This window comes from Hemiscyllium ocellatum, chromosome 1 (assembly GCF_020745735.1).
Source record: "Hemiscyllium ocellatum isolate sHemOce1 chromosome 1, sHemOce1.pat.X.cur, whole genome shotgun sequence".
NCBI lineage: Eukaryota > Metazoa > Chordata > Chondrichthyes > Orectolobiformes > Hemiscylliidae > Hemiscyllium > Hemiscyllium ocellatum.
This window is the reverse complement of record NC_083401.1, coordinates 130721690-130748604: the sequence shown is the minus strand read 5'-3', so window position 1 is coordinate 130748604 and position 26915 is coordinate 130721690. Positions and strand designations below refer to the sequence as shown.

The 26915-nt window shown below is 41.9% G+C and overlaps 1 protein-coding gene across 2 annotated transcripts in view; it reads right to left on the bottom strand.

The window, feature by feature from the left end:
- LOC132820094 (sodium-dependent organic anion transporter-like) overlaps positions 1-26915 on the bottom strand; it is a 58677-nt gene that overhangs the window by 2665 nt on the left and 29097 nt on the right. For both annotated transcript variants that reach the window (XM_060832017.1, XM_060832027.1), the window contains 3 exons: positions 17618-17706; positions 9626-9801; positions 3752-3909 (listed from right to left, as the gene is read on the bottom strand). In XM_060832017.1, the coding sequence (XP_060688000.1) occupies positions 3752-3909; positions 9626-9801; positions 17618-17706 (423 nt within the window). The remainder of the gene's footprint in view (positions 1-3751; positions 3910-9625; positions 9802-17617; positions 17707-26915) is intronic.

Here is a 26915-nt window from a genome sequence, read left to right as displayed (position 1 = left end):
CAGTTGTCAGCTAAAGTACTGATCTGTCAGCCTTTGCGAATTGGTACCGAGAAGTCAAAGTACTCATTGAAATCAAGAAGAAAATTATTATGAGCAGAACCAGCTGTTCCATCAGGTCCATTACAAAACTGTTACTGCCTTCAAAAGATTTTGAAAGGAAAATTTGGACAAAGGCCAGAAACCAAGCCTGGAAATTTCTACATGTGAATAACCCATGTCTGTTCATAGCAACACAAACGATATGCAAACTTCATGTTGTTTGAGCACTGTAATGATAGTCAGGTGCAGCCCAGCATCATATTTATTATTCAGTTGCTGCTCACCTCCTCAGGTTGACTTTGTTTGTGTGCAATGAGCAGGACGTGAGTTTATTGCTCTTAAAGCGGGGATGCATTTTGGTTGCAATTTCTGCTGGAGCAGTTAAAAGGGAGCATGTAAACAGAAAGAGTGAAAATGCGGCAACAGACTGAATGGTATACCCTTCAGTTCTCCTCATTCAGCACCGGAAGTTTTGGTGCTGGAGGTTCAGAGAAGGAGAGAGGTCCTCAATCCTTAGGAGAGCACAGAGATCTCCAGTCGAACATTCCAAAGGGCAGTAGGAGCAGATAGTCATCATCATCAATGCCAGTCATCTAGTTTTTAGAATCTGGATTAGTGTCATAAAAAGTTCATTGATCTCATATGAGTGATTAAGGTTAGCAAACTTATTTTTACATGCCGTACCCTTACCAATGACTTATTTACATAGAAAACAAAAGTTTTAGGATCAGGAGTAGGCCATTCAATCCCTCAACCCTGGTCTGCCATTTAATGAGATCATGGTTAAACTGTGGCTTAACTCCATATATCTTCTGATCCTAATGGTCAGACTATGCACCACAGTCTAGAGTCCCCATTCGGTGGAAATAGTTTATCTTTATCTACCCTGTCTTTTCCTGTTAATATTTTGCAGACTTCAATCTGATCACCCTTTAGCCTTCCAAATTCTAGAGAAAACAAGCCTAATTTGTATAATCTCTCCTCATAATTTAACCTTAACATCCTTGTAAATCTATGTTGTATTCACTCCGAGGTCAATATGTCCTTCCTAAGGTGTGGTGCCCAGATCTGCTCACAGTATCCCCAGTGGGGTTTAACCAAGATTTTGTATAACTTCAGCATAACTTCGGCATTCTTGTACTGCAGTCCTCTGGATTTAAACACCAGCATTCCATTAGTTTTATTGATTATTTATTTCAAATGCGCTTTAAAGATCTGTGCACCTGAATCTTCAAATCTCTTCAGCATGCATTGTGTACAAGTTCATTCCAACTAGAAAATACCTTGATCTATCCTCTTTTGGTAATCTGACACTTGCTTACATATCATTCCATCTGTTTTGCCCAATCACCTAGTCTATCAATATCTCTTTCTAATTTTATGCTATCACTTACACTGACTACAGTGCCACCTAACTTTGTGTCATCAATAAATTTGGATATATGACTTTCTGTGCCATTACCCAAATTGCTCATAAACAATCCTCATAGAGCTGCTCCAATCACTACCCTCTCATCACGTACCCATCAACCATCTCTATCAAACATAACCCACACCCAAAACCCGTTGTTTCAGCTCACCATTACCTGTCTAGCTTTGCTGCAAGCCTCACACTTACAATACCAGCTTTCCACACACCTCACTATTCAATTGTGCCTGGAACATCAACCAAACATGAGGTGGCACAATTCCTGACATGCTGGCTATTCTCCTGGAGGGCAAGATTACCCACAATCCAAGGCAGCAGAGGTTACGGATATTATTGGAGTAAAGAAGGAGATGGCAATAATATTGCCAAGAACAGGCAAAAGCCTGAGGCTTGAGAGCGTATATCAGCAAGAATGACAAAGACAATGACTTTAAAAAGAAAGAGAACACATGACTATGAGGAAAGCTAACAATAGGTTTTAAAATAGATGACAATAGCTTCTACAGGTATGGAAAAAGTGCAGAAAATAGCAAAAATAAACATGGCTTCTTTGAGGTTGAGACAAGTGCAATTATAATGGGTAATAAGGAAATGGCAGAGGATGAAAATAAGTATTTTCTGTCAAAATAAAATACTGCAAATGCTGCAAGTCTTAAACAAAACACAAAATTCTGGAGAAACGCAGTAGGTCTGGCAGCACCTGTGAAGAGAGGAACAGAGGAAATAGTTTGCATTCAGTGTGACACTTCAGTATTTGTAACTGTTTTCACAGCTGAACACACAAGTAAATGGTTGGAGTATGATGTGGGAAAGTATAAGATCATTTCTTACGGATGAAGAATACAGAAACTAAGCATAGATGTTTATCTGGATTTGGGTGTCCTTGTTCAAGAAGCAGAAAGCAATTAGAATGGTGACTAGTTCACTATTTTTGTTTGGGTATTATGGGACAAATGTTGGGATGCTTTGCCACAACTGAACAGGGCTTTAGCAAGACATTGCTTGGAGTACTATATATTATTTTGGTCCTTTCAATCTAAATTATTAATATCCAGTTATAAACAACTCTTACTTGGGTATCTTTTGAACCAGTCAAGTTTCATCCCTTAAACTTTAAGTATTTGTGTGAAAAAACTGCCAAAGAGGTTTCTGCTTCATCAGAGTTTGGAGGAAGATGTCCACTCTATCAGGTACACAATTTATTGTCCTCAGCCAATTTTGTATGTTTATATAAATTGTTTAAATGTGAACATAGGAGGTATAGTTAGTAAGATGCAGATGACACTAAAATTGGAGGTGTAATGGACAGCAAAGAAGGTTACCTCGGAGTACAAGATGGGCCAATGGTCCAAGGAGTGGCAGCTGGAGTTCAATTTAAATAAATGTGAGGTGCTGACTTTAGAAAGGCAAATCAGGGCAGGACTTATACACTTACTGGTAAGGTCCTGGGGAGTGTCGCTGAACAAAGAGACCTTGGAGTGCAGATACATAGTTCCTTGAAAGAAGAGTCGCAGGTAGATAGGATAGTGAAAAGGCATTTGATATGCTTGATTAGTACACTGAGTATAAGAGTTAGGAGGTCATGTTGCAGCTGTACAGGACATTGGTTAAGTCATTATGGGAATATTGCGTGCAATTCTGCTCTCCCTCCTATAGGAAGGATGTTGTAAAACATGAAAGGGCCCAGAAAAGATTTACAAGGATGTTGCCAGAGTTGGAGGGTTTGAGTTATAGGGACAGGCTAAATGGACTAGATCTATTTTCCCAGGAGAATTGGAGGCTAAGGGGTAACCTTATAGAAGTTTATAAAATCATGAGGGGCATAGTTAGGATAAATAGTCAAGATCTTTTCCCTGGAATGGGGAGCCCCAAACCAGAGGGCATAGGTTGAAGGTTAGAGGAGAAAGATTTAAAAGCGAGCAAAGGTCAATTTAAGATGGTGGTATGTGTATGGAATGAGCTGCCAGAGGAAGTGGTGGAGGTTGGTTCAATTACAACATTTAAAAGACATCTGGATGGGTATATGAATAGGAAGGGTTTAGAGAGAAATGGGTCAAATGCTGGCAAATGGGACTAAATTAATGTAGGATATCTGGTTGGCATGGACGAATTGGACCGAAGGGTCTGTTTCCGTACTGTATATCTCTATGACTCTATAACTCTCTAACTTCATGCACCCCTCCTTACAGAAATAATATTTCCTTTGATCAGGAAATGTAATAGTGTCCGTACAAGTAGACACAGTGCAGAACATTTTACAGCCTTGTCTTTCATTTCACTTACCTGTTACAAATAATAATCCATGCAAGATTTGAAAGCAAATATAAATGAAAGGGTATGCAAACATAGAGGTGCGTTCATCTGGATTGAAGGATAGTATTAGGATTGTTGTACATAGGTGCCCGTTTTGTGCTCCTGTTTCTAACGCTATTGTTCGACAACTGTAAGAGAAAAACAATAAAATTAGAATCCTGATTGTTGAGAAGTCAAGCCTGACTGGACAGGAGCATCATTTATTGTTGAACACCAAAGCAGAGCCTGTACACATGGTGTATGTAATCTAGTCTCAGCCCGGGACAGACATCCCTCAGCCTGCGTTATTCTTTTCTTTCCTTTTTCTCTTCTTCTACCCAGAGATATTATCACACACAAATGAGCGACTTTCCCACCACCAAAATCACAGCGATTTTTTTTAACTACTATCTATCACCTGTAAAAACACCGGGCTATGTTTTGTTTCTTTTTATTAACTTATTTTTCTATTCAATCTGTTCTGAGATGTCATTGCATGCCTCTAAAAGAGGTGAGACCTGAACCCAGGACTCCCGGTTCAGGAATAGGGACATTACTACGGTACCACAAGCAGACAAAAGGCTCAGGTGATGAGTTAAAGCTGGGCAGGCCATTGCCTGTTACTGGGAGACGTCATATTCAATGAGCTCCACAGACAGATTAATTACTGTCGATATTATCATGGATTAAATATGTGATGAAGCTATCTTCAGCATGAAAGATGTTTACCAAATAACTGATAACAGTTAATATGCATCTAAACATTATCTTTATTATCCTCAAATCATATATAAATTGTACACTCATAAACTAATTTCCATGTCAAATATTCTTAATAATTTATAACACGTTAGATCAGAAGGCTGGTCAAACAACAACGTGTCATAGTCATCTCAAAGAATCATGTGTTACTGACAACATCCTAGACACATCCATCACAACCCCTGAAGATGTCCTGACCCACTGATAGAACAGACCAACTTGGAAAAATCATTTAGAATAACAAGGGCAACACAACTGCTGACCAAACTGCCCTTGTCTTGAAAGGTATATCTGCTAGGCTAAGCTATTGGCAGATGGTGAGAGAACCAACATAATGGAGAATCTACTTGATCTCACCCACACTAATCCACTTGTCATGGATCCATATGTATTGATAGGAGTGATCACAGAATTGTTCTAATGGTGACAAGGTTCCATTTTCACACTGAGGACATGCTCCTTCATGTCGTGTGGCACCATCACTGTGCTAAATGAGATAAACTCAATACTAAACGAGTATTTTGCATCAGTGTTTACTGTGGCAAAGGACATGAAAGATGTGGAATGTGTGAAATAGTTGGTGACAGCTTGAAAAATGTCCACATTACAGAGGAGGAGGTGCTGGATGTCTTGAAAAGTCAATGAGTCCCCAAGACCTGATCAGGTGTACCCAGAACTCTGGGGGAAGCTAGGGAAGTGATTGCTGGGTCCTTTGCTGAGGTATTTGTATCATCGATACTCACAGGTGAGATGCCAGAAGACTGGAGGATGGCTAACATGGTGCCACTGCTTAAGAAGGGTGGTAAGGAAAAGCCAGGGAACTATAGACCAGTGAGCCTGACCACAGTGGTCAGCAAATTGTTGGAAGGAATCCTGAGGGAGAGGATTTACATATATTGGGAAAGGCAAAGACTGATTGAGGATAGTCAACATGGCTTTGTGTGTGGGAAATCGTGTCTCACTAAATTGATTGAGTTTTTTGAAGAACTAACAAAGATGATTGATGAGTGCAGAGCAGTAGACATGATCTATATGGACTTCAGTAAGATATTTGACAAGGTTCCCCATGGGAGACTGGTTAGCAAGGTCAGATCTCATGTAATACAGGGCAAAATAGCCAGTTGGATACAGAACTGGCTTGAAAGTAAAAGACTGATGATGGAGTGTTGCCTTTCAGACAGGAGGCCTGTGACAAGTGGTGTGGCACATGGATCGGTGCTGGGTCCACTACTTTTTGCCATTTATATAATTTGGATGTGCAAAATGAGGTATAGTTAGTAATTTCGCAGATGACATCAAAATTGGAGGTGCAGTGGGCAGGAAAAAGATTACCTCAGAGTACAACAGGATCTTGGCCAGATGGGCCAATGGGCTGAGGAGTGGCAGATGGAGTTTAATTCAGATAAATTTGAGGTGTTGCATTTTGGGAAAGCAAATCTTAGCAGGACTTATACACTTAATGGTAAGGTCCCTGGGGAGTGTTGCTGAACAAAGAGACCTTGGAGTGCAGGTTCATAGTTCCTTGAAAGTGGAGTGTTAGGTAGATAGGATGGTGAAGAAAATGTTTGGTATACTTTCCTTGATTGAACAGAGCATTGAGTAGAGGAGTTGGTAGGTCATGTAGTGGTTCGACAGGACATTGGGTTAGACCACTTTTGGAATATTGTGTGCAATTCTGGTCTCCTTCCTATTGGAAGGATGTTGGCAAACTTGAACAGATTCAGAAAAAATTTGAAAGGATGTTGCCAGGATTGGAGGATTTGAGCTATAAGGAGAGGCTGAATAGACTGGGAGTGTTCCTCCTGGAGCATCGGAGGCTGAGGGGTGACCTTATATATGTTTATAAAATCTTGAGGGGCATGGATAGGTTAAATAGACTCCCCTGGGGTGGGGAGTCCAGAAGTAGAGGGCATAGGTTTAGGGTGAGAGGGGAAAAATTTTAAAAAGACCTAAGGACCGACTTTTTCATGCAGAGGGTGGAGCGTGTATGGAATGAGTTGCCAGAGGAAGTGGTGGAGGCTGGTACAATTACAGCATTTAAAAGGCATCTGGATGGGTATATCAATAGGAAGGGTTTGGAGGGATATGGGCCGGGTGCTGGCAGGTGGGACTAGATTGGGTTGGGATATCTGGTCGGCATGGACGAATTGGACCGAAAGGTTTGTTTCCTTGCTGTACATCTCTATGACTCTATGACTCTGAGGACTAAACTGCTCAAAATTGGACATCCATAAGATGCTTTAGACCATCAGCAGCCGTAGAATTGTACTCAACCACAATCTGAATCCCCATGGTCCGGCATATCCCATACTCTATCATTCCCATCAAGCTAGGAGAGCAACCCTGGTTCACTGAGGAGTGCAGGACAACCTACCAGGAGCAGCAGCAGGTAGAAGCAGCATGTGATATAATCAAAGTGATTAGTAAATCAATGGATCAAATTAAAGTGCAGCAGTGTTACTACATTCAGTTACGAATGGCAGTGGATGCATAAACAACCAATTGGAAGTGGGTGTGAAACATTCTTAATGATGGGGGAGCCCAGCATTTCAGTGCAAAAAGACAAGATTGTAGTGTTTTCAAGTGTCTTCAGTCAAGTGGATGATCTATCTCAGCCTCGTCTGAAGTCCATATTTTTAGGGAGGCCAGACTTCAGCCAATTTAATTATTACTGCACAATGTCTGGAAATGGCTGTGTATAATGTATACAAGGCAGGTTATAGACTCTGACATCATCCCTGCTTTACTCCTTAAAACTTTAATCAGGCTCATCTTCAAGCTGTTCCAGTCCAGCTGTAACATTGTCATCTCCCCAACAATGTGAAAAACAGCCAAGGTATGTCCTGTCCACAAAAACACAGGACAGATCCAACCCAGTCAATTACCACCCTGCCAGTTCACTGTCAGTCATCAACAACATGATCAAAGGTGCCACCAACAGAACTATGAAGTAGTACTTATGCAGTAACAATGATGCTCTGTTTATGTCCTGCCCAAATAACAATAGCACAGTCCATACATGGTCAAAAGAGCTAAAGTCAAACGACAAAGGAAGATGACTGTTCTTAGTATTGAGATAGTATTTGACTGAGTGTGGCATCAAGGAACCTAGCAAGTTTATAGAAATCAGGGGAAAGTCTTTCACTGGTTGAAGTCATTCTGGCACCTTATGGTTGGTGGAGGCTAATTTTCTCAATACCAGGACATCACTGCAGCAGTTCTCATTTTAGTATCCCAGGCCAAACCTTAACTTCTTCATTGATTATTTCCATCCAACATAAGGTCAGAATAGATATAGTGAGTGACTTACCAGATGACTGCTAAAGGCACCTGTTGGTGAATTCTCCTGGGATGTTTTCTTGCACTCCTTATAGATACGGGTGACCTCCAGCTTGATGGTGCTGGTAGAGCGGGAGATCTGCTGAACCATGAGGTTACAGACTGTGGTTGAATCTACCACTACTGATGACCCACATTGCCTCATGGCTGCCCAGTTTTAAGTCGAAAGATCAATTCAAACATTATCCCATTCAGCACTGTGGCAGTGCTGCACATCACAATGGAAAGTGTCCTCAATGTGAACACAGGACTTCAGTTCCATTGGGACTGTACATTGGTCACTCCTACTAATAATATAATGGATGGATGGATCTGCTATAGGGTTTTTCCCTCTTGTTGTCACCTGTAGTCCCATCCTAGCAGCAATTTTTTAAATAACTTGACTAGCTCAGTGGTGGTACCAAACTACTTTTGGTGATGGGCATTAGAGTCCTCCACCAGAATACATTTGTGCTTTTGCCATCCTAAGTGAAAATTAATTTTCAACACGGAGAAGTGCTGATTCAATAGCTGAGAAGAGCTGACGGTAGGTGAAGTGATACCAAGGGACTATGAGGACTCTGAGGGAAATTCATTCTCACTTTACACCACTTTGCTGTTACTTTTGTTGGCTCTTTCCTGCCAACTAGATAGAACATCTACAAGGATGGTGTGGCAGTGGCTGGGACACTATCTATAATGTGTGATTCTGTGAATATGTCAAAGTCTCCAAACAACATTGCAGGATCAACAGGATTGGGTTTGTTTTTATTGTTTCCAATGCCTAAGTCAATGCTGGGTGGTAAATCCAATTTCATTCCTTTTTCTGGATTTTGTAATGATTTGGTACAGTTCAATGGCTTGCTATTATGTTATTGCATAGGACAGTTAAGGTCAAATACATTGCTGTGGGTCTGAAGTCACATCTAGCCGAGATGAGGTAAGAACAGCAGAGTCCCTTCCCTAGACGATGCTGATGAACCAGATGAGTTATTATGACATTTGACAGTAGCTTTATGGCTGCCTTTAGACTAGCATTTTAATTCCAGATTTAGTCACTGAATTCTAATTTCAACATATGCCTGGTGGGATTTAAACTCATGTTGTCAGAACATTATCCTGGGTTCTCTGCATGACTAGTGCAGTGATTCTTCTGCTTATTATCAGAAATCTACACTGCCTCCAGTTACCAACTCTACTGTCACTGAAAAGCCTTCCTAAAGGGTGGTATTCAGTATTAATGCAATATTTCAGTTAGGGCCAAGCCACTGAAAAGCTTTTTCTTTCGCATGATACGATTCTGTTCATAAAGCCAAGGATGAATTAACTCTAATCTTTTCAACCTGTCCTGCCATCTTGAAAGAATGACAAAGGGTAGTACTTCCTCTTTCTGACAAGGGAAGAAGGCAAACAGCAGCAATTTCATCGCATTTAAATTACACGCCAACCCGGTTTGGACATGATATCAACAAGCAACCATTGTTGCTGAGTCAAAATGCTGAAATTCCCCACCTAGCGCCAGTGTAGAAACACCATTGCAATAAACACTGGACTCTCTCAAGGCATTGGGTATCAGCAATAACCACAGTCTAATCAGCATTACATACACCCTAGGAAGAGGCATAAAGATAGCAATAATTTATTTGCCTCTTACTGTGTAATGTATTTAAGGGAATCCTGAAAAACACCAAAACAGCAGTGGGAAGCCACATGCAATAACCTAACATACTTCTGCAGCATAAGGGAAGTATAACACAAAAGATAAAGTTAGACTGTTAATTTTACCTGATCCATGATTGCCGTATAGCAGTAGCGAAAATGAAACCAACTGTGTACCCAATCAGTGGGTTGATTACTCCAATAATTAACAATGTTAAATCTGCATTCCACTTGTTTTTGTGCAGCAATGTAGCTGCCACTGCTGCGACGATCAGTATAAGTGCACCTACACCAGTTCCAATCTGTGGAGAAACAAAGCATCAGTTGTTATTTCAAGTCACTACACTATTCCCTAAATTCTCTTAGGGGAGCATAATTTGCAATGCATGCCACAGATGAGAGAAGCAGGGAAAGAGGTCTGTGCCTGTGCTTTAATGCATGTGGGAGACATTGAGTAGAACCGATTTCTTCCCCACACAGAGAGAAGGGGCACTTGGCACATTGAAAAGCTTTGCAAATGTCTGCAGGCAGAAAGGATGGAGGTATGGACGTGATATTTTTCCAGTCATTAACTCTCAATCAGAAAGGGTATATCAAATGAACAGTAGGAGAGATAAGAAGTGCAGAAAAGTATAATTTTAAAAGTCTTTGAAAATAAACGAATAAGAGCAGATTCCGCAATCATGAATCCATGTTGTAATAGATCTATGTTAAAAGCAGCATGCTACTCAGAGAGAGGTACCTTCTTCTGAAGTACTGACCTTATGAATGGGTTAAAATGCTGACTTAAATGTCAAAATAGTTCCTCTTGGTACAAGGTTAGTTGCTTTGTCAACTAACCAAATCATATTTTTCCCAAATGAGCACTCCTGGTGTGAAGCTGCAACCCTTCTCCCCAGATCACATCTCATTAAAATAGTGCCCCCATTTCCTATCTATTCCATCCTTTGGATTTCACATATGTACATTCTGCAGGAATTGTTACAGAGAATCTGAGCACACTCACACATCAAAAGGTTTCTATCTAATAAAGAGTGCTCACATCTGTGACAAGTTGTAAAAAGGGACTTGGATGCCATTGAACGCATTCCTGAAATTGCAGATCTGAACATTGCTCCTCTGTTTAAAGGAGAAGGTTACAAAAGAACTGAGTAGACTGGCAAGGAATGAACATCAAACAACTGAATTGGTTTTAAGAGATTAAACTGGAAACCCAAAACGTAGCCATTCACAGGGAGGGTAGGGAGATTGGAAACAAGCCAGACACTTCTCCCATTTTCCTCTCCAGTTATACACTCATCAATGTTTCCCCAGTAATCATCTTATCCAACTATCCCATTACTTTCAGGGCTTCTGGGAACATGTGTTCCCTTTGTTTCTCACGCTTCTCGGTGTTCTATCATTTATTGTCTATTCCCTTGGTGAGCGCAGCCTTCCAAACCTCATTGCCTCATAATTCTTTGGACTGAATTTCTTTGGTCACATTTTTGTCCACCTAACCAATCTACTGATAACTTCCTGCAGACTACAGCTTTATTCCTCGCTATTAACTATATGCCAATTCGAACATGTTCCTTGCATTTAATCTTTAATGAATACTTAACTATTAAGGAGCTTTCAGCTGAAAATGTGTTGCTGGTTAAAGCACAGCAGGTTAGGCAGCATCTCAGGAATAGGGAATTCGACGTTTCGAGCATAAGCCCTTCATCAGGAATGAGAGAGAGTAGCCAAGCAGGCTAAGATAAAAGGTAGGGAGGAGGGACTTGGGGGAGGGGCGATGGAGGTGGGATAGGTGGAAGGAGGTCAAGGTGAGGGTGATAGGCCGGAGTGGGGTGGGGGCGGAGAGGTCAGTAAGGAGATTGCAGGTTAGGAGGGCGGTGCTGAGTTGAGGGAACCGACTGAGACAAGGTGGGGGGAGGGGAAATGAGGAAACTGGAGAAATCTGAATTCATACCTTGTGGTTGGAGGGTTCCCAGGCGGAAGATGAGGCGCTCCTCCTCCAGCCGTCGTGTTGTTATGTTCTGCCGGTGGAGGAGTCCAAGGACCTGCATGTCCTCGGTGGAGTGGGAGGGAGAGTTAAAATGTTGAGCCACGGGGTGGTTGGGTTGGTTGGTCCGGGCGGCCCAGAGGTGTTCTCTGAAGCATTCCACAAGTAAGCGGCCTGTCTCCCCAATATAGGCCGCTTACTTGCGGAACGCTTCAGAGCTCCTCTATGTTGGGGAGACAGGCCGCTTACTTGCGGAACGCTTCAGAGAACACCTCTGGGCCGCCCGGCTCCTCTATATTGGGGAGACAGGCCGCTTACTTGCGGAACGCTTCAGAGAACACCTCTGGGCCGCCCGGACTCCTCTATATTGGGGAAACAGGCCGCTTACTTGCGGAACGCTTCAGAGAACACCTCTGGGCCGCCCGGGCCAACCAACCCAACCACCCCGTGGCTCAACACTTTAACTCTCCCTCCCACTCCACCGAGGACATGCAGGTCCTTGGACTCCTCCACCGGCAGAACATAACAACACGACGGCTGGAGGAGGAGCGCCTCATCTTCCGCCTGGGAACCCTCCAACCACAAGGTATGAATGCAGATTTCTCCAGTTTCCTCATTTCCCCTCCCCCCACCTTGTCTCAGTCGGTTCCCTCAACTCAGCACCGCCCTCCTAACCTGCAATCTCCTTACTGACCTCTCCGCCCCCACCCCACTCCGGCCTATCACCCTCACCTTGACCTCCTTCCACCTATCCCACCTCCATCGCCCCTCCCCCAAGTCCCTCCTCCCTACCTTTTATCTTAGCCTGCTTGGCTACTCTCTCTCATTCCTGATGAAGGGCTTATGCTCGAAACGTCGAATTCCCTATTCCTGAGATGCTGCCTAACCTGCTGTGCTTTAACCAGCAACACATTTTCAGCTGTGATCTCCAGCATCTGCAGACCTCATTTTTTACTTATATTAAGGAGCTTTGTCTATCTTGAGAGTTAGAGCGATAGGGGTAGAGTCATGTTACAGCTATAACATGGAACATTGTCATGGGAACCGGGGTGGACCACTCAGCCCCTCAAGACTTTTCCACCCTTCAGAATGATAATGGCTAATCTATGGGCTAACTGCATATACCTGCCTTTGGCTCATTATCCTTTAATACCTCTGCGTTCCAAAAAATCTGAGATGTGTCTATCTCAGATTTAAAGTTAACAACAGACCTGCCACCTGTGGGAGAGGCACAGTGGCTCAGAGGTTAGCACTGCTGCCTCACAGCTCCAGGGACCTGGACTTGATTCCAGCCTCAGGCGACTGACTGTGTGGAGTTTGCACATTCTTCCCGTGACTGCGTGGGTTTCCTCAGGGTGCTCCGGTTTCCTCCCACAATCCAAAGTTGTGAAGGTCAGGTGAATTGGTCATGGTAAATGGCCCATAGTGCTAGGTGCATTAGTCAGAGGGAAATGGATCTAGGTGGGTTACTGTTCGGAGGGTCGGTGTGGACTTGTTATGCCTGTTTCCATACTGTAGGCAATCTAATCTAATCTTGTGGAAGAGAGTTCCAAACCTCTAATGCCCTTTGTGTGCAGAAGTATTTCTTAACATTTCTCTTGAAATGTCGAAGAAACTTCTGCTTGGACCAGCTCTGGAGTGGTGTATGTAACTCAAGGCACAATACCTCAGGAAAAAAGTAATGCAGTAAAGATTTACTTGAGTGATACCTGGACCCAAGGTTATATTTTGAAGAGAGATTTTACAAGCTATAGTTGTATTACCTGAATATAGTGGATTAATACATTATTTGACTAAAGTTTTCAAGGTCATAGGGCAACTGATAATGGAGATTGAGATAATAATCAAATCATCTATCCCATTTGCAAGGTTGCACCTTTCATATAGTACGCTTGCTTGTTCAGGACTGTGGCAACTACATGAGCTTTATACGTCACTGGACCTGACCTTGCAACAACCATGCCTCTTACCCATGCAGGGCCATTCCCTTGGTTCCTAAACCAAACTTCATCCCCTGAAGTGAACTGTCTCTCTTACATAGCAGAGCCTTATTTCCAGCATTGGCATTCCTGATGCCAATTCAGCCTCTCCCCAGATCTGGGGAGATCAGTTAACCTGGTGAGGAACCTTCTCCCCTTTAGTAACTCTGCTGTAATTGTGTGAGGGATGGTCCTACAATCAAAAAGGAACTGGGCAGCTTGGTAGCTGTAGGCTGTGAAACAGTAAGCTATTTCTTTAAGTCTGCTTTCAAAGTTTGGACTGTTCTTTCCACTAGACCATTGGATGATGGAGCTGTCTTAAATGCCAAATGCAGATAAAATGTCAGAAATACTCAAATTTCCTGCTGGTAAATGATGGCCCGTTGTCCGTGATGAACATCTCTCAGAGTCTCTGTATTCGAAAAAATGATTGCAGTTTTTCAATCATCATTCCCGTATTTGACAAGTGAACTCTATGCACATCCAAATACTTTGAATGGGAATCCACAATGGTTAAGAGCATAAAGCCATGAAAGGACCTGCATAGTCAATGTGTAACAAAGCCCAGGGTTTACCCAGTCATTTCCACATGAGGGAGATGCTGGCAATAATTTCTGTCCTTGTGGCATTCTGGATACTGCCCTGTCAATGGGACTAGGTTGGCATCCAATCCCGACCAGCAGACATAACATCTCACCAACATCTTCATTTTGGAAACCCCTGGATGACCCTGGTGGAGTTCTGCCAGTATCTGGCAGTGACGTTTGTTCAGGACAATCACTCTTGCTCCCCATAATAATATGCTACCCTCTACAGTGATCTGATCTCGCCAGGTCTAGAAAGGCTTCCCCCATCATCACCAGATGTTTTAGTTTTCCCAGGAAGGGATCTATTATCAGTGGTGACTGGAAGGGTGTCCAGAAAGATAAGCAGCAGCAGCACCGGTGATGTATCAATCAATGGGAGGTAGCTCAAGACATCCACAATTGCCACTTGGCTTCCCAGACAGTGTTCCAATTTGCAATTGTATGCATTCAGAATAAGAATGTGGCCTGAAGCTACATGCAGCATGGTTTTGTCCCCTTTAAGAAGCCCTATCAGCAGTTTATGGTCCATTACAATGATAATATACATTTGTAAAGGTATTCGTGAAACCTTCTCACACCAAAGATGACCGCCAAATCTTCCTTCTCTATCTGGGGATATTTTCACTTGGCATCAGCCAAAATCCAGGAAGCATAAGCAATCGACATTCCTCTCCGCATGACCATGAGCTAACATTACTCCAATACTGTATGGGGAGGCAGTGCATGTCAGCATCACATCTCATTTGGGATCGTAGCTTAAGATGATGATAGCTGCTCCTTCACTTCCCTAAAGGCTACCTCTAGGCTACGAGACCATTTCCAAGGCTGATCCTTTCTCAGTAGTGGATGTAAGGGTGCCAAGATGGAGGCCAGGTTACATATGAATTTCCTGCATTAATTCACCAATCCGAGGAAACACCCCATCTCTGGTACTGACATGGGAGCCAGAACACCTATGATTGTCCTCACTTTATCCAGTGTAAGCTGGTTTTGTCAACTTTGTTGTTCAAGTAGATCACTTGGGTTGCCTGGAATACACATTTTTCCCTTCTAAGGCATATGGCCGCCTGGGTAAAATGTCTAAGGACTATGTCCAAGTTCTCTAAATCCTCTTTATTTGTCTTCTCAGTTATTAGCACGTCATCCAGATAGACCCAGTAAAATGTTTTCCATCATCCACTGGAAAATGGCATAGGCTGATGATACCCCAAATGGCAGTCTTGTATATTGGCAAAAATGAGTAATTAATTGTGGCCATACTTCTGCCAATCCTCATCTACTCGCAATTGTAGGTATGCATGGCTCATCTCCAGCTTTGTGAAAGATAGAAGCCCCACCAGTTTTGTACAAGTACTCTATGCAAGGGGTTCAGTCTTTATCCAGCTGTGAAAAGTGGCTTACCATTTGTTTGAAATCCCTTAGAAAGGTGAACTGACCGATAAGCTTCATAATTGGTACGACTGGTGCTACCCATTCTGCAAACTGAACTGGTCCCTTCGCTTTCCGGCTTCCTGACTTCTGCTTCTACTTTTGCACATAAGGCAAATGGCACTGGGCAGGCCTTGCAGAATGGTGGAATTGGCCAGGCTCTAGCAGGTGGGACTGGTTTAGTTTGGGATTATGTTCGGCATGGACTGGCTGGACCGAAGGGTCTGTTTCTGTTTTGTACAAACTCTATGACTCTATATCTGATAAAATAGTTGAGCTGGGGACAGAAAACTGTGGAAGGGCAGTAATTAAGTGGCTTCTTGGTCAACATGTAAGGTAGCCTCAGTTCCTTTGATGGTCCCTAGATCTTTCTGAAAATCATCTAGGTATTTAATTAGGACTTCACTCAGGCTGTCAATTTCTAATCAAACAATGTTGAGCCAATCAGTTGAATCTTTCTCAATTTCACCCCATCAGTGGTAACTGAACCAGCTGCTTCCCAAAAGAAACTGGAACCAAAGTTATACCCTTCATCTGTAGAGATTCCTGGTATAGGTCTCAGTCTAGTCAAGGTCTTATGCAAACTTAAGGGTTGGATTCCAGAACAAATTTTGTTAAAGACTGGTTCCACAATCACTGAGACAACTGTGCTGATAAGTATCAGTATTATTTTGATAAATCTACGATGCACCCCAGCAATGGTCGATTACCCTGCCCAGAACTAAATACAGCAATCTTATGAGGTCTGGCCCTAGCTCTGTGTAATAGTAATGTAATCATTCCTTTGCACATCAATCCCTCTAAAATAAAAGCCAACATTTCATTCATTAATTTTAATACTGGTCTCCCAGTTTGCGAAGATATTTTTGTAATTGGGTCCCTAAATGTTTGTGCTCATCTACAGTTCCTTGCTTCTCATTAAATAACAGGCACTGGGATCTAAAAAGTCAATAAACTCACACTTCCCCACATTGGACTTAATTTGCTACAGTAACGTACTCACATAATTGCTGCCCTTTCGCAGTTTTCTGTTCCCAGCTCAATTATTTTATCAGATATAGAGTCACACAAAACAGAAATAGACCCTTCAGTCCAACCAGTCCATGCCGAACATAATCCCAAACTAAACCAGTCCCACCTGCCAGACCCTGGCCCATATCCCTCTAAACCTTTCCTATTCATGTATTATCCAAATGTCTCTTGAATGTTGCAGTTATGCCCACATCCACCACTTCCCCAGGAAGTTCATTCCAAACATGAATAACCCTCTGTGTAAAAGATTTGCTCTCATGTCTTTTTAAAATCTCTCTCCTCTCCCCTTAATTATGTGCCCCCTAGTTTTGAAATCCCCATCCTAGGAAAAAGACATCTACCATTAACTCTACCTATGTCCTTCATAATTTTATAAACCTCTATAAGGTCACCCCTCAACTTCCTATGTTCTATTGAAAAAAGCCCCAGCAAATCCAGCCTTTCTTTATAACTTAAGCCTTCCATACCCAGCAACTTCCTGGAAAATCTCTTTTAAATCCTCTCCAGCTTTAACAATATCCTTCCTACACAGTACTCCAGAAGAGGCCTCATCAACGTCCTGTACAACCTAACATGACTTCCCAAATCTTATACACAAAGGACTGAGCAATGAAGGCAAGTGTGTGATGCTAGAAAACATGGATATGCAGCTCTCTATTCCATTGTGTAAATCACCTACAACATCGCAAATGCAAGGATATAGTTAGCCTGGTTGGCTGGATGGCTGGTTTGTGGTGCGGATCGCTGCCAACAGTATTCAACACGCACATTGACTGAGGTTATTATGAAGGACTGTCTTCTCAAGCTTTACTCACCTGAGGTGTGTGTAAATCATCATCAGTTGCCCCTCTGCAGTGAGATGTCAGTGCTATGCTCCAATAAGACTTTGCCATTTTTTAATGAATGCAGTACAGAACTATCCCTATTTAAAGAACTGGACAAACTGACAGTATTGATTCAAACAGCAACATATGTTTCAATTTGTGTTTGGTTTTATATATCGTTGATATAGGAATTGATGAAATAAATATACCATGAACAGTGACAGTTCCATATTTCTGTGGAGAGGGTATCCATAGAATCAGAAGAAAAATTATTACCTTACCTTCTGAATGAGTTTTGATTGCTTTGGCCACTTTCTTGCTATAAAAATTCCAACTGATATTGGAATGATCAGAGTAATTAATGAAATACCTGGTTCAAAACAAAAATAATGTTTTGAAGTTATTAGTTAACTGGAACTTATTTATTACATTTATTTTAACATTTAATCCTATAAACAGGTGTTTCAAGCACAACCATTCATAAAACCTAATATTCCCAAGACCTTCCGGAGGTTCTGAAGATGAACATTCAATCCACAATCAACAAAGATGCATTGGTCCTTATACACAAGCATGAGTACCTCGCACTACCTTCTCGACACTTTAGATCTTTGAAAACCAAACCACTCAGGCTTGTTGTCAGCAGAATTCATTACAACCCCCTTTATTCCTCTGCTTCACTATAACTCGAAGACCCAGTCCCAAAACGTAACAATTTGATAAAACTGTGCATTTACTCCAGAATTAAACCCCATTAATCACTGCAATTGTACCAATGTGATATGGCTGCCAGTCAGCAAACAGGAAATGGAAAGCAAGCGTGTGGTATGGGCCACATAGCTCCTCAGATTAGTGAAGGATGTCGTGGAGGAATTAGGGGCTGGCTGGGAGAATGCAGAGGCCTGTGGTGAGGTAGGTATCAGGAACTACCAACTAGTCAAGGTGGAGGGAAGCAGCTGGCATCAGTATACAACTCTTTACACTTGGTCTGCAGAATAAATGTCACATTCAGTAGGTTTGGCCTTTGTATTTATAGGGATCAGATGTTGGATTTGCAATAGTATTTGAATTACTGAAGTAAACTGTTGAACCATGTTCCAATTATCTAGATCTGTATATAATTTGCAAGTCAAAATGTACTTATCAAAATCAAAATTCATACGTTTATAGTATGAGATTTTAGTTGAATTTTTTTTAACATTTACAATTCGTGGAAACAGTTCAGACAGTTTAAAGTCATTTATTTCGCTGGAAGTGGTTCCAAAACTGTTACATAATATTCCAAGTCAGGGATTTCAGCCAGAAAATAATCTTGAAACTTGGAGTGAGTGGCACAGATGCAAATGTACTTGTTAAATATTATCATTTTATTAAATTTTCTTCTTTCTTCATATCACAATAGCTTCAGCTGTGAAAAAAGACAGATGAAGTGTGCCTATTGCTGATTTTTATATGGCTTAGCTGTACAATAATAGTTCCCAATTAAATATTGTCCAATCCACTTACAACATGCAAGGAGGCTGTTTGGCCCATTGTATCACTGATAGCTCTTTGAAAGAGCACTCTAATCCTCCCCTTTCCCAAACCCCTTCATTTGTTCCTGTCCAAGTATAAATTTAATTCCCTTTGAGATCAGTCTGCCTCCCTTGCAGACAATTCATTCCAAATCATAAACAATCACTGCATTAAATTGAAAATCTGCTCCTGTCATTCCTTGTCTTGTATGAAGTACCTTAAAGCAATGTACATTGGCTACACCAACCCAGACTTATTAAAACAGCTTCTCCATGAGTATTTTACTGCAACCATGAAATGCTGTATTCAATTTCCATGCACCTTTTGCAACCCACCTTCCACGGTATCTACCCGTAATTGAAATCCCTCAGGCCATCCTAAATATCCTGAACACTCTCCAAGGCTTTGACACTTGCCCTAAAGCACACTGGCAAGAATCGAACAAAATATTCCAGCTGAGAGTTAACTGATGATTTACAAATGTTTGGAAAAACTTGTATTTGTGCTGTGTGTCTATTCCTAAAGCTGATGATACATCTGCTTTTTCAAAAGTCATTGAAGTAGTCCATTTGGTAAGACATAACCAATCAATGGCTTTAATTTGACACAGATGGAGCAGCAGATAGAAACATAATGACAATGAAAATATGAGCAGGAGAAGGCCATTCAGCCCTTTAAGCCTACTGCACCGTTCAATATTATGTTATTGGCTGATCGTCCAATTGCTGCCATAGAATCAAGGAATCCTACAACATACAGGAAGGCCAATTAGCCCATCAGGTCTGGACTGGCTCCCAAAATAGCTACCAATAAGCCCCATTCTGCAGCCCTATTTCAGAAGGCCTCCAAATTCATCGTTTTTAGTTCTTTTTTGAAATCTCCTATGTAATCCGCCTCCTCCACTCTTCCAGGCAGTGCATTCCAAATCCTAACAAATCTGTGACTAAAGAAGTTTCTCCTCACCTCATTCCTAGCTCTCAGGCTGACAAGCTTGAAACTGTGACCCCCTAGTTACTGACATACCAACTAATCAGGGTATCCTTCTTTATCCTGTTAAAATTGTTTGTAATTTTGAACACCTCAATAAGGTCACATCTCAATCTTGTCTGCTCCAAGGTAAATAAACCCAATTTCTCTAAACGTTGTTTGCATCTAAAATCCCTTATTCCTCTCCCCATATCTTTCAACCCTAAGAACTGTATCTAATTCCTTCATTAAGACATTCAATGTTTTAGTCTCAATTGCTTTCCTTTGGGTGAAGAAATTTTTGCTCATCTCCGGCCTAAAAGGCCTAGCCCATATCTTTAATCTGTGACCCCCTGATTCTGGACTCTGTGATCATTAGGAAAATCCTCCTGCATTTATCTTGCCTAGTCCTGTTAGAATATCATAAGTTACTGTAAGACACCTTCTCATTCTTCTAAACTGCAGTGAATCCTAACCAATCTGGTCTCTAGATAGAGAATATGAAAAGGCTCAGGAATCTAACTTCAGGCATAGCAGATGAGGGGACAACTATGAGAAGGGGGGCAGTCAATGCAGGACTGAGGGTGTTGTGCTTAAAGGCATTCAGTATCCAAAACAAAGTGAATGAGTTTGCAGTGTAGATTGAAATTGATGAGTACAATGTTGTGGGTATCACAGAGACAAGGCAAAAAGGGACTTAGGTACGGGTCTCCTAGCAATAGTCAGGTTGTGGCAAAGAAAACAAATCAGGCATGTAAGAAAGGCACTATTACAATAAATATGGGAGGCTTCAATGTGCAGGTGGACCGGGAAAATCATAATGGTAGCAGATCCTAAGAAAAGGAATTTGTGAAATGTCCATGGGATGGTTTTTGAAGCAGTTTGTGGTAGAGCCCACCAGGGAACATGCAATTCAGAATTTGGTGATGTACAATCAGGCAGACTTAAGATGAAAGAGCGCCTGGGGACAGTGACCAAATGATAGAATTCACCCTGCAGTTTGACAGGAGTTGCTGAAATCAGATCTAGCAGCATTACAAGTTGAGTAAAAGTAACAACAACAATATGAGGGAGGAGCTGGCCTGAGTTGATTGGAGGGGGAGCCTAGCAAGAAAGACAGTGGAGTAGCAATGGCAGGAGGTTCTGGGGGTAATTCAGGAGCACAGCAGAGATTCATCCCAGGGAAGAAGAAACACACACTAAGGGAGAATGATACAACGATGGCTGATGAAGGTTGCCAGAGACAGCATAAAAGCAAAAGAAAAAGCTTGGACATTCAGAGAGACAAAAATTGATAGGAATCGTCAGCATGGTTTTGTGTGAAGAAAATCATGTCTCCCCAACCTTCATTGAGTTTTTTGAGAAAGTTACTAAAAAGATTGATGAGGGCAAAGCAGTAGACATTGTTTATTGGACTTTAGTAAAGCCTTCGAAAAGGTTTTGCTTGGTCGACTAATTGGTAAAGTTAGGGTGAGATTGGTTAGTTAGTATTCAGGGTGGGCTTGCCAATTTGATACCTAATTGGCTGAACAGCAGGTGACAGAGAATGATGGTGGAGGGTTACTTTTTGGACTGGAGGTCTGTGGTGTTCCACAGGGATCAGTTCTTTTGTTTCTCATTTACAAAAATGATTTTGATGACCAGATAGAAGGCATGGTTGGTCAGTTTGAGAATCACACTAAAATTGGTGACATTGTAGACAGTGAAGAAGATTACAAAGCTTACAAAGGGATCTTGATCAAATGGGTTAATGGGCTGAAAAACAGCAGATAGAGTTCAATCTGGATAAATGTGAGGTATTCTATTTTGGTACAAGTGTGGGGTTCTCCAATTAATGGTAGGGCATTAGGTAGTCAGGTAGAACAGAGGGATCTAAGGGGGCAGGTACATAATTATTTGAAGATTGCATCACATATAGACAGGGTGGTTAAAAAAAATCACACACTTGCCTACATTGCTCAGTTGAGGCCACTTCTGCAATACTATGTGCAGTTCTGGTCCCCTAGTTTTAGAGAGGATATTATCAAGCTGGAGAGGGTTCAAAAGAGATTTACCAAGATGTTGCCGGGTATGGAAGGTTTTTGTTATAAAGAAAGACTGGGTAGGCTGAGGATTTTTTCCACTGGAGTGCAGGAAATTGAGAAGCTACCTTATAAAATCATGAGGGTAGATAGAGTTAATGGTAGGTGTCTTTTCCCTAGAATGGGGGATTTCACGACCAGGGGAAACATATTTAAGCTGAGGGGATGGAAATTTTAAAAGACATGAGGGGCAAGTTTTTTACACAGAGGGTGGTGGATATGAGTACAGTTACAATGTTTAAAAGCCATTTGGGTAGATACATGAATAGGAAAGGTTTGGAGCAATATGGGCCAGGAGCACACAGGTGGGACTAATTTGTTTGGGATTATGTTCAAAGGGACCAAAAGGTCTGATTCCGTGCTGTATGACTCTGTGACTATGTGGTGAAGTTTAGTGAGAAGCCACAGGATTGGGAAGCCTTTAAAACTAACAGAGGACAACTGAAAATAGCATTTAAAGAGGATAAGATTAAGTATGAGAGTAAGCTATCTACAACGATAAAAGAGAGTGTCAAGAGTTTTTTTTACATTTATAAAAGCAAAGAGAGAGGCAAGAGAGGCCATTGGACCTCTGGACAATTAGGCTGGAGAGGTAGTAATTTAGAACAAAGAAATGGCAGAGGAACTGAACTGATCCTTTGCATCAGTCTTTACAGTGGAAGACACCAGTAGCATACCAGAGCTTCAAGAAAGTCAGGGGCAGAGGTGAGTGTAATGGCCATCACTAAGCAGAAAGTGCTGGGGAAGCTGAAAGGTCTGAAGGTGGATAAATAACCCAGTCCAGGTGGACTACATCCCAGAGTTGTGAAGGAGGTAGCTGAGGAGATTGTGGAGGCATTGGTAGTAATCTTTCAGGAATCATTGGAGTCAGGCAAAATCCCAGCTGACTGGAAAATGGCCTGATCCTGGTGTTTGGTTAGATTTAGAGTCTGTTACTAAGGATGAGATTGTGGAGTACTTGGAAGTGCGTGGTAAAATACAGCTGAGTCAGTACAGCTTCATCAAGGAGAGGTCATGCCTGACAAATCTGTTAGAATTCTTGAGGAAGTAACAGGCAAGCTCAACAAAGGGAAGCCAGTGGATGTGGTCTTGACAAACCTGTATAAGGCTCCTCTTTATATAGGAAGCTGATAAATAAGGCAAGAGCCCATGGTGTTATGGATAAAGTACTGGCATAGCTAAAGGATTAGCTGACTGGCTGAAGGCAGAGAGTGGGTATAAAGGGGTCTTTCTCGGGATGGTAGCTGGTGACTAGTGGACGTCTGCTGGGGTCAATGTTGGGGCTGCCACAACTATTCATATTATATGTTAATCATCTGGAACTGAGGGCATTGCTGCTAAGTTTTCAGATAACACAAAGTTAGGTGGAGGGACAAGTAGAGTTGAGGATGTGGGAGATGGCAGACAGACTTGGACTGGCTAGGAGAGGGGCACAGAAGTGACAGATGGAGTATAATTTGGGAGAGTGTGAGGTTATGCATTTTGGTAGGAAGAATAGAGATGTAGACTATTTTCTAAATTGGGAAAGGCTTCTGAAATCTGAAGTACAAAGGGATTTAGGAGTCCTAACTCAGGAATTTCTTAAGTTAACATGCAGGTTCAGTTGACAGCAAAACAAGATAGCAAGAATACAGGACAAAGATGCACTGCACAGGCTGTATAAGGCTCTGGTCAAACTATTGTGAGCAGGTTTGGGCCCTGTATCTAATGAAATATGTGCTAGCTTTGGAGGGGGTCCAGAGGAAGTGTACAAGAATAATCTCAATGATGAAGGTCTTGTCCTATGAGAAATGGTTGAGGACTCTAGGTCTGAACTCAATTGAGTTTAGAAGAATAAGGGGGAATCTCATTGAAACATAGAGAATACTGAGAGGCCTGGATAGAATTGATATGGAGAAGGTATTTCCAATAGTAGGAGATATTAGGACACGAGCACAGCTTTAAAGTGAAGGAACGACCCTTTAGAACTGAGGTCAGGAAGAATTTCTTCAACCAAAGTGTACTGAATCTGTGAAACTAATTGCTGCAGAAGGCTATGGAGACCAAGACATTGGATGTATTCAAGACAGAGATAGACAGGGTCTTGATTAGTAAGAGAATCAAGGGTTATACAGACAAGGCAGAAGAAAGGACTTGAGAAGCATATTATCCATAATTGAATAGTGGAGCAAACTCAATGGGCCAAATGACCTAATTCTACTCGTATGTATTATGGTCTATTGGTCTTATGTCTTTATATGTCAATCCTGCCATCCGAGGAGTCGGTCTGGTAAATCTTTGTCACACACCCTCCATAACCAGAACATCCTTCCCTCAGTTTAGGAGACCAAAGCTGCACACAATCTCCCAGATATGGTCTCACAAATTACCTGTACAATTGAAACAAGCCATCCTGCTCCTGCACTCGAATCCTCTCTCTATGAAGGAGAACATCCTATTTGTTTTCTTTACCACCTGCTTCATCTACATGCTTACTTTCAGCAACTGCTGGAGAAGAACACCCAGGTCTCATTGCACCACCACCACACCCCTGCCCCCGCCCCCCCCCCCCCCACCTTTCCCAAACTCTCACCATTCAGATAATAATCTGCCTTCCTGTTTTTGCTACCAAAGTGCACAACCTCTCATTTACCTGCATTATACTTCATCTGCCATGCATGTGTCCACTCACTCAACTGTTCTGAATCACACTGAAGCAGTTCTGCATTCTTGATACAGTTGACACTCCCACCCATCTGCAAACAGTGAGATATTACATTTACTTGCCTCATCTAAATTATTAATATATATTGAGAATAGTTAGGGCCTGATCTTTATGGTACTCCACAAATCACTGCCTGATGTTCCAAAAAGACACTTTTCTTCTACCTCTTTGTTTCCTGTCTGCCAAACAGTTTTCTATTCATGTCAGTGCACTACTCCTAATCCGATGCACTTTAATTTTAAATACTAATATCTTTTATGTGGGACTTTATTGAAAGATTTGTATATGTTATCAGTTAGGCCACTTGTTAAATTGTTTTCTTCCCCTCTCACCCTGAACCAATGCAGTCTAGTTCTGGACTTGCCCACCTCAGGAAAAACACTTTGTCTATTTACTCTATCCATGCCCCTCATAATTTCATAAACCTCTATAAGGAGAAAGAAACTACAGAGATAGCTAATAGAAGCCATGTGAGAGGAGAATGCCAACCAGGGGGCTTAGCTGAGGACATTTCTCCAGTGCCCTCAAACAATATAACAAATTGACACAAGTAATATTTAATGAGATCAGGAGTCTGTCCCACTAATGGGACAACCAGGTTGCTTTCCTGGAGGAAGTCTGACCAAATTAAGTACTGATCAATCATTGAAGTGGTCAGCCTTAGGCATTTCCTGGGGTTACCAACATTGTGGGGAGAATCCTGTACTTTTCAAGAGCAGCGGGCCAATCAGAGACAGGATTTATTAGCCAAAAATGTTTCCATGAGATCCATGCAATTCTGATTAATCCATTGATTTATCAAGGGGCTGTGGCCAATTGGTTTATTAACAAACCGAATTGACATTTTACCATAAGCAGATGATATTTTGTCCAACCACGCCCCTTTCCCCCACCCCCAAAAGCTACAACTTAATTGGGAGATTTTCTGCTGACAGGAGATTAACATGAACCCACTCCCATGATTGAGTGGGCCTGGATACTATAATTCCCCAATGTAATAAATTCTGCCTTACAATCCCACTTCCAATTACTGTACCACCATCTGAACCTCAACACATTCCATCCATCAGCATATAGGGTGTTTCAGAAATCGAGGTAGAAAGTACAGGGAGCTTATTTTAAACATTTTATCAAGTTCTATTTGGACCACAACTAAATTATTGCATCCAGTCCTGATTGCCACTCTTTAGAAAGAATGTGAGTGCCCTTTATGAAACATACTATCAGAAGCAGCAACCTGGATCAAGTGAACTTTCAAAACTGTAAGAGAGCTAATTACTGTAAAAAGCAAGAAAGAATCAAGATGGTGGTCTGTGGTTTTGAAGTGAAGGGTGATTCAGAATGGCTGTGAATATTCCACTCATTGCTGCTCTGGAAACAAAAGAAGATTTGTGATAGAATTGGAAAACTCCTCCATTCTCCATGGCAACACCGTGCAATAGCTACAAAATTAAATAAAAAGATTAAGTGAATAAAGGCATCCACCCTGTTATTAGTGCAGGGTAGTAAGTGCTGCAAGTTGTATTGCACCCTCAACCTCGCTGAGGAGAGAACCCAGACAGGAGAGATTTTGAAGAAACAGTGTGGAAACAGGCCTTTCAGACCAACCAGTCCACACTGACCCTCCAAAGAGTAACCCACCCAGACCCATTTCCCTCTGACTAATGCACTTAACACTATGGGCAATTTAACATAGCCAATTCACCTGACCTGCACATCTTTGGACTGTGGGAGGAAACTCACTCAGGCATGGGGAGAATGTACAAACTCCACACAGACAGTCACCCGAGGCTGAAATCAAACCTAAGGCCCTGGTGCTGTAAGGCAGCAGTGCTAACCACGTCAGCACTTTTCTCTCCTTACAGATGCTGTCAGACCTGCTGAGATTTTCCAGCATTTTCTCTTTTGGATGCTAACCACTGAGCCACCATGCCACCCCAGGTGGGGAGGAAGGCAATTGATTTGTACGTAATACCACTCCACTATCCAACAAAATCCTGCGTGGGGATAAATGAAAGACGACTTTGTCAGAATTAAGGTTTTCTTAATGCCATGCGGGCATGTCTACTGAGGGACAATAAATCTACTCTCAAGAAAGCTATTAATGTGCAGAAGCTCTGAGGTTGTCAATCATCATCTCTCGCATATCAGTAGGAGAAGAGAGAAGGCTTTGCATTATACTCAGAGACATTCCAGCCAAATAAAAATAACATATTGAAAAAAAAAGTAATAAGTATTTGCAAAAGGACAAGCAGAAACATCAAAGCCAAAGGGCAAAAGGTAAATATTATGGAAGTTGTTCCATAAAAGAAA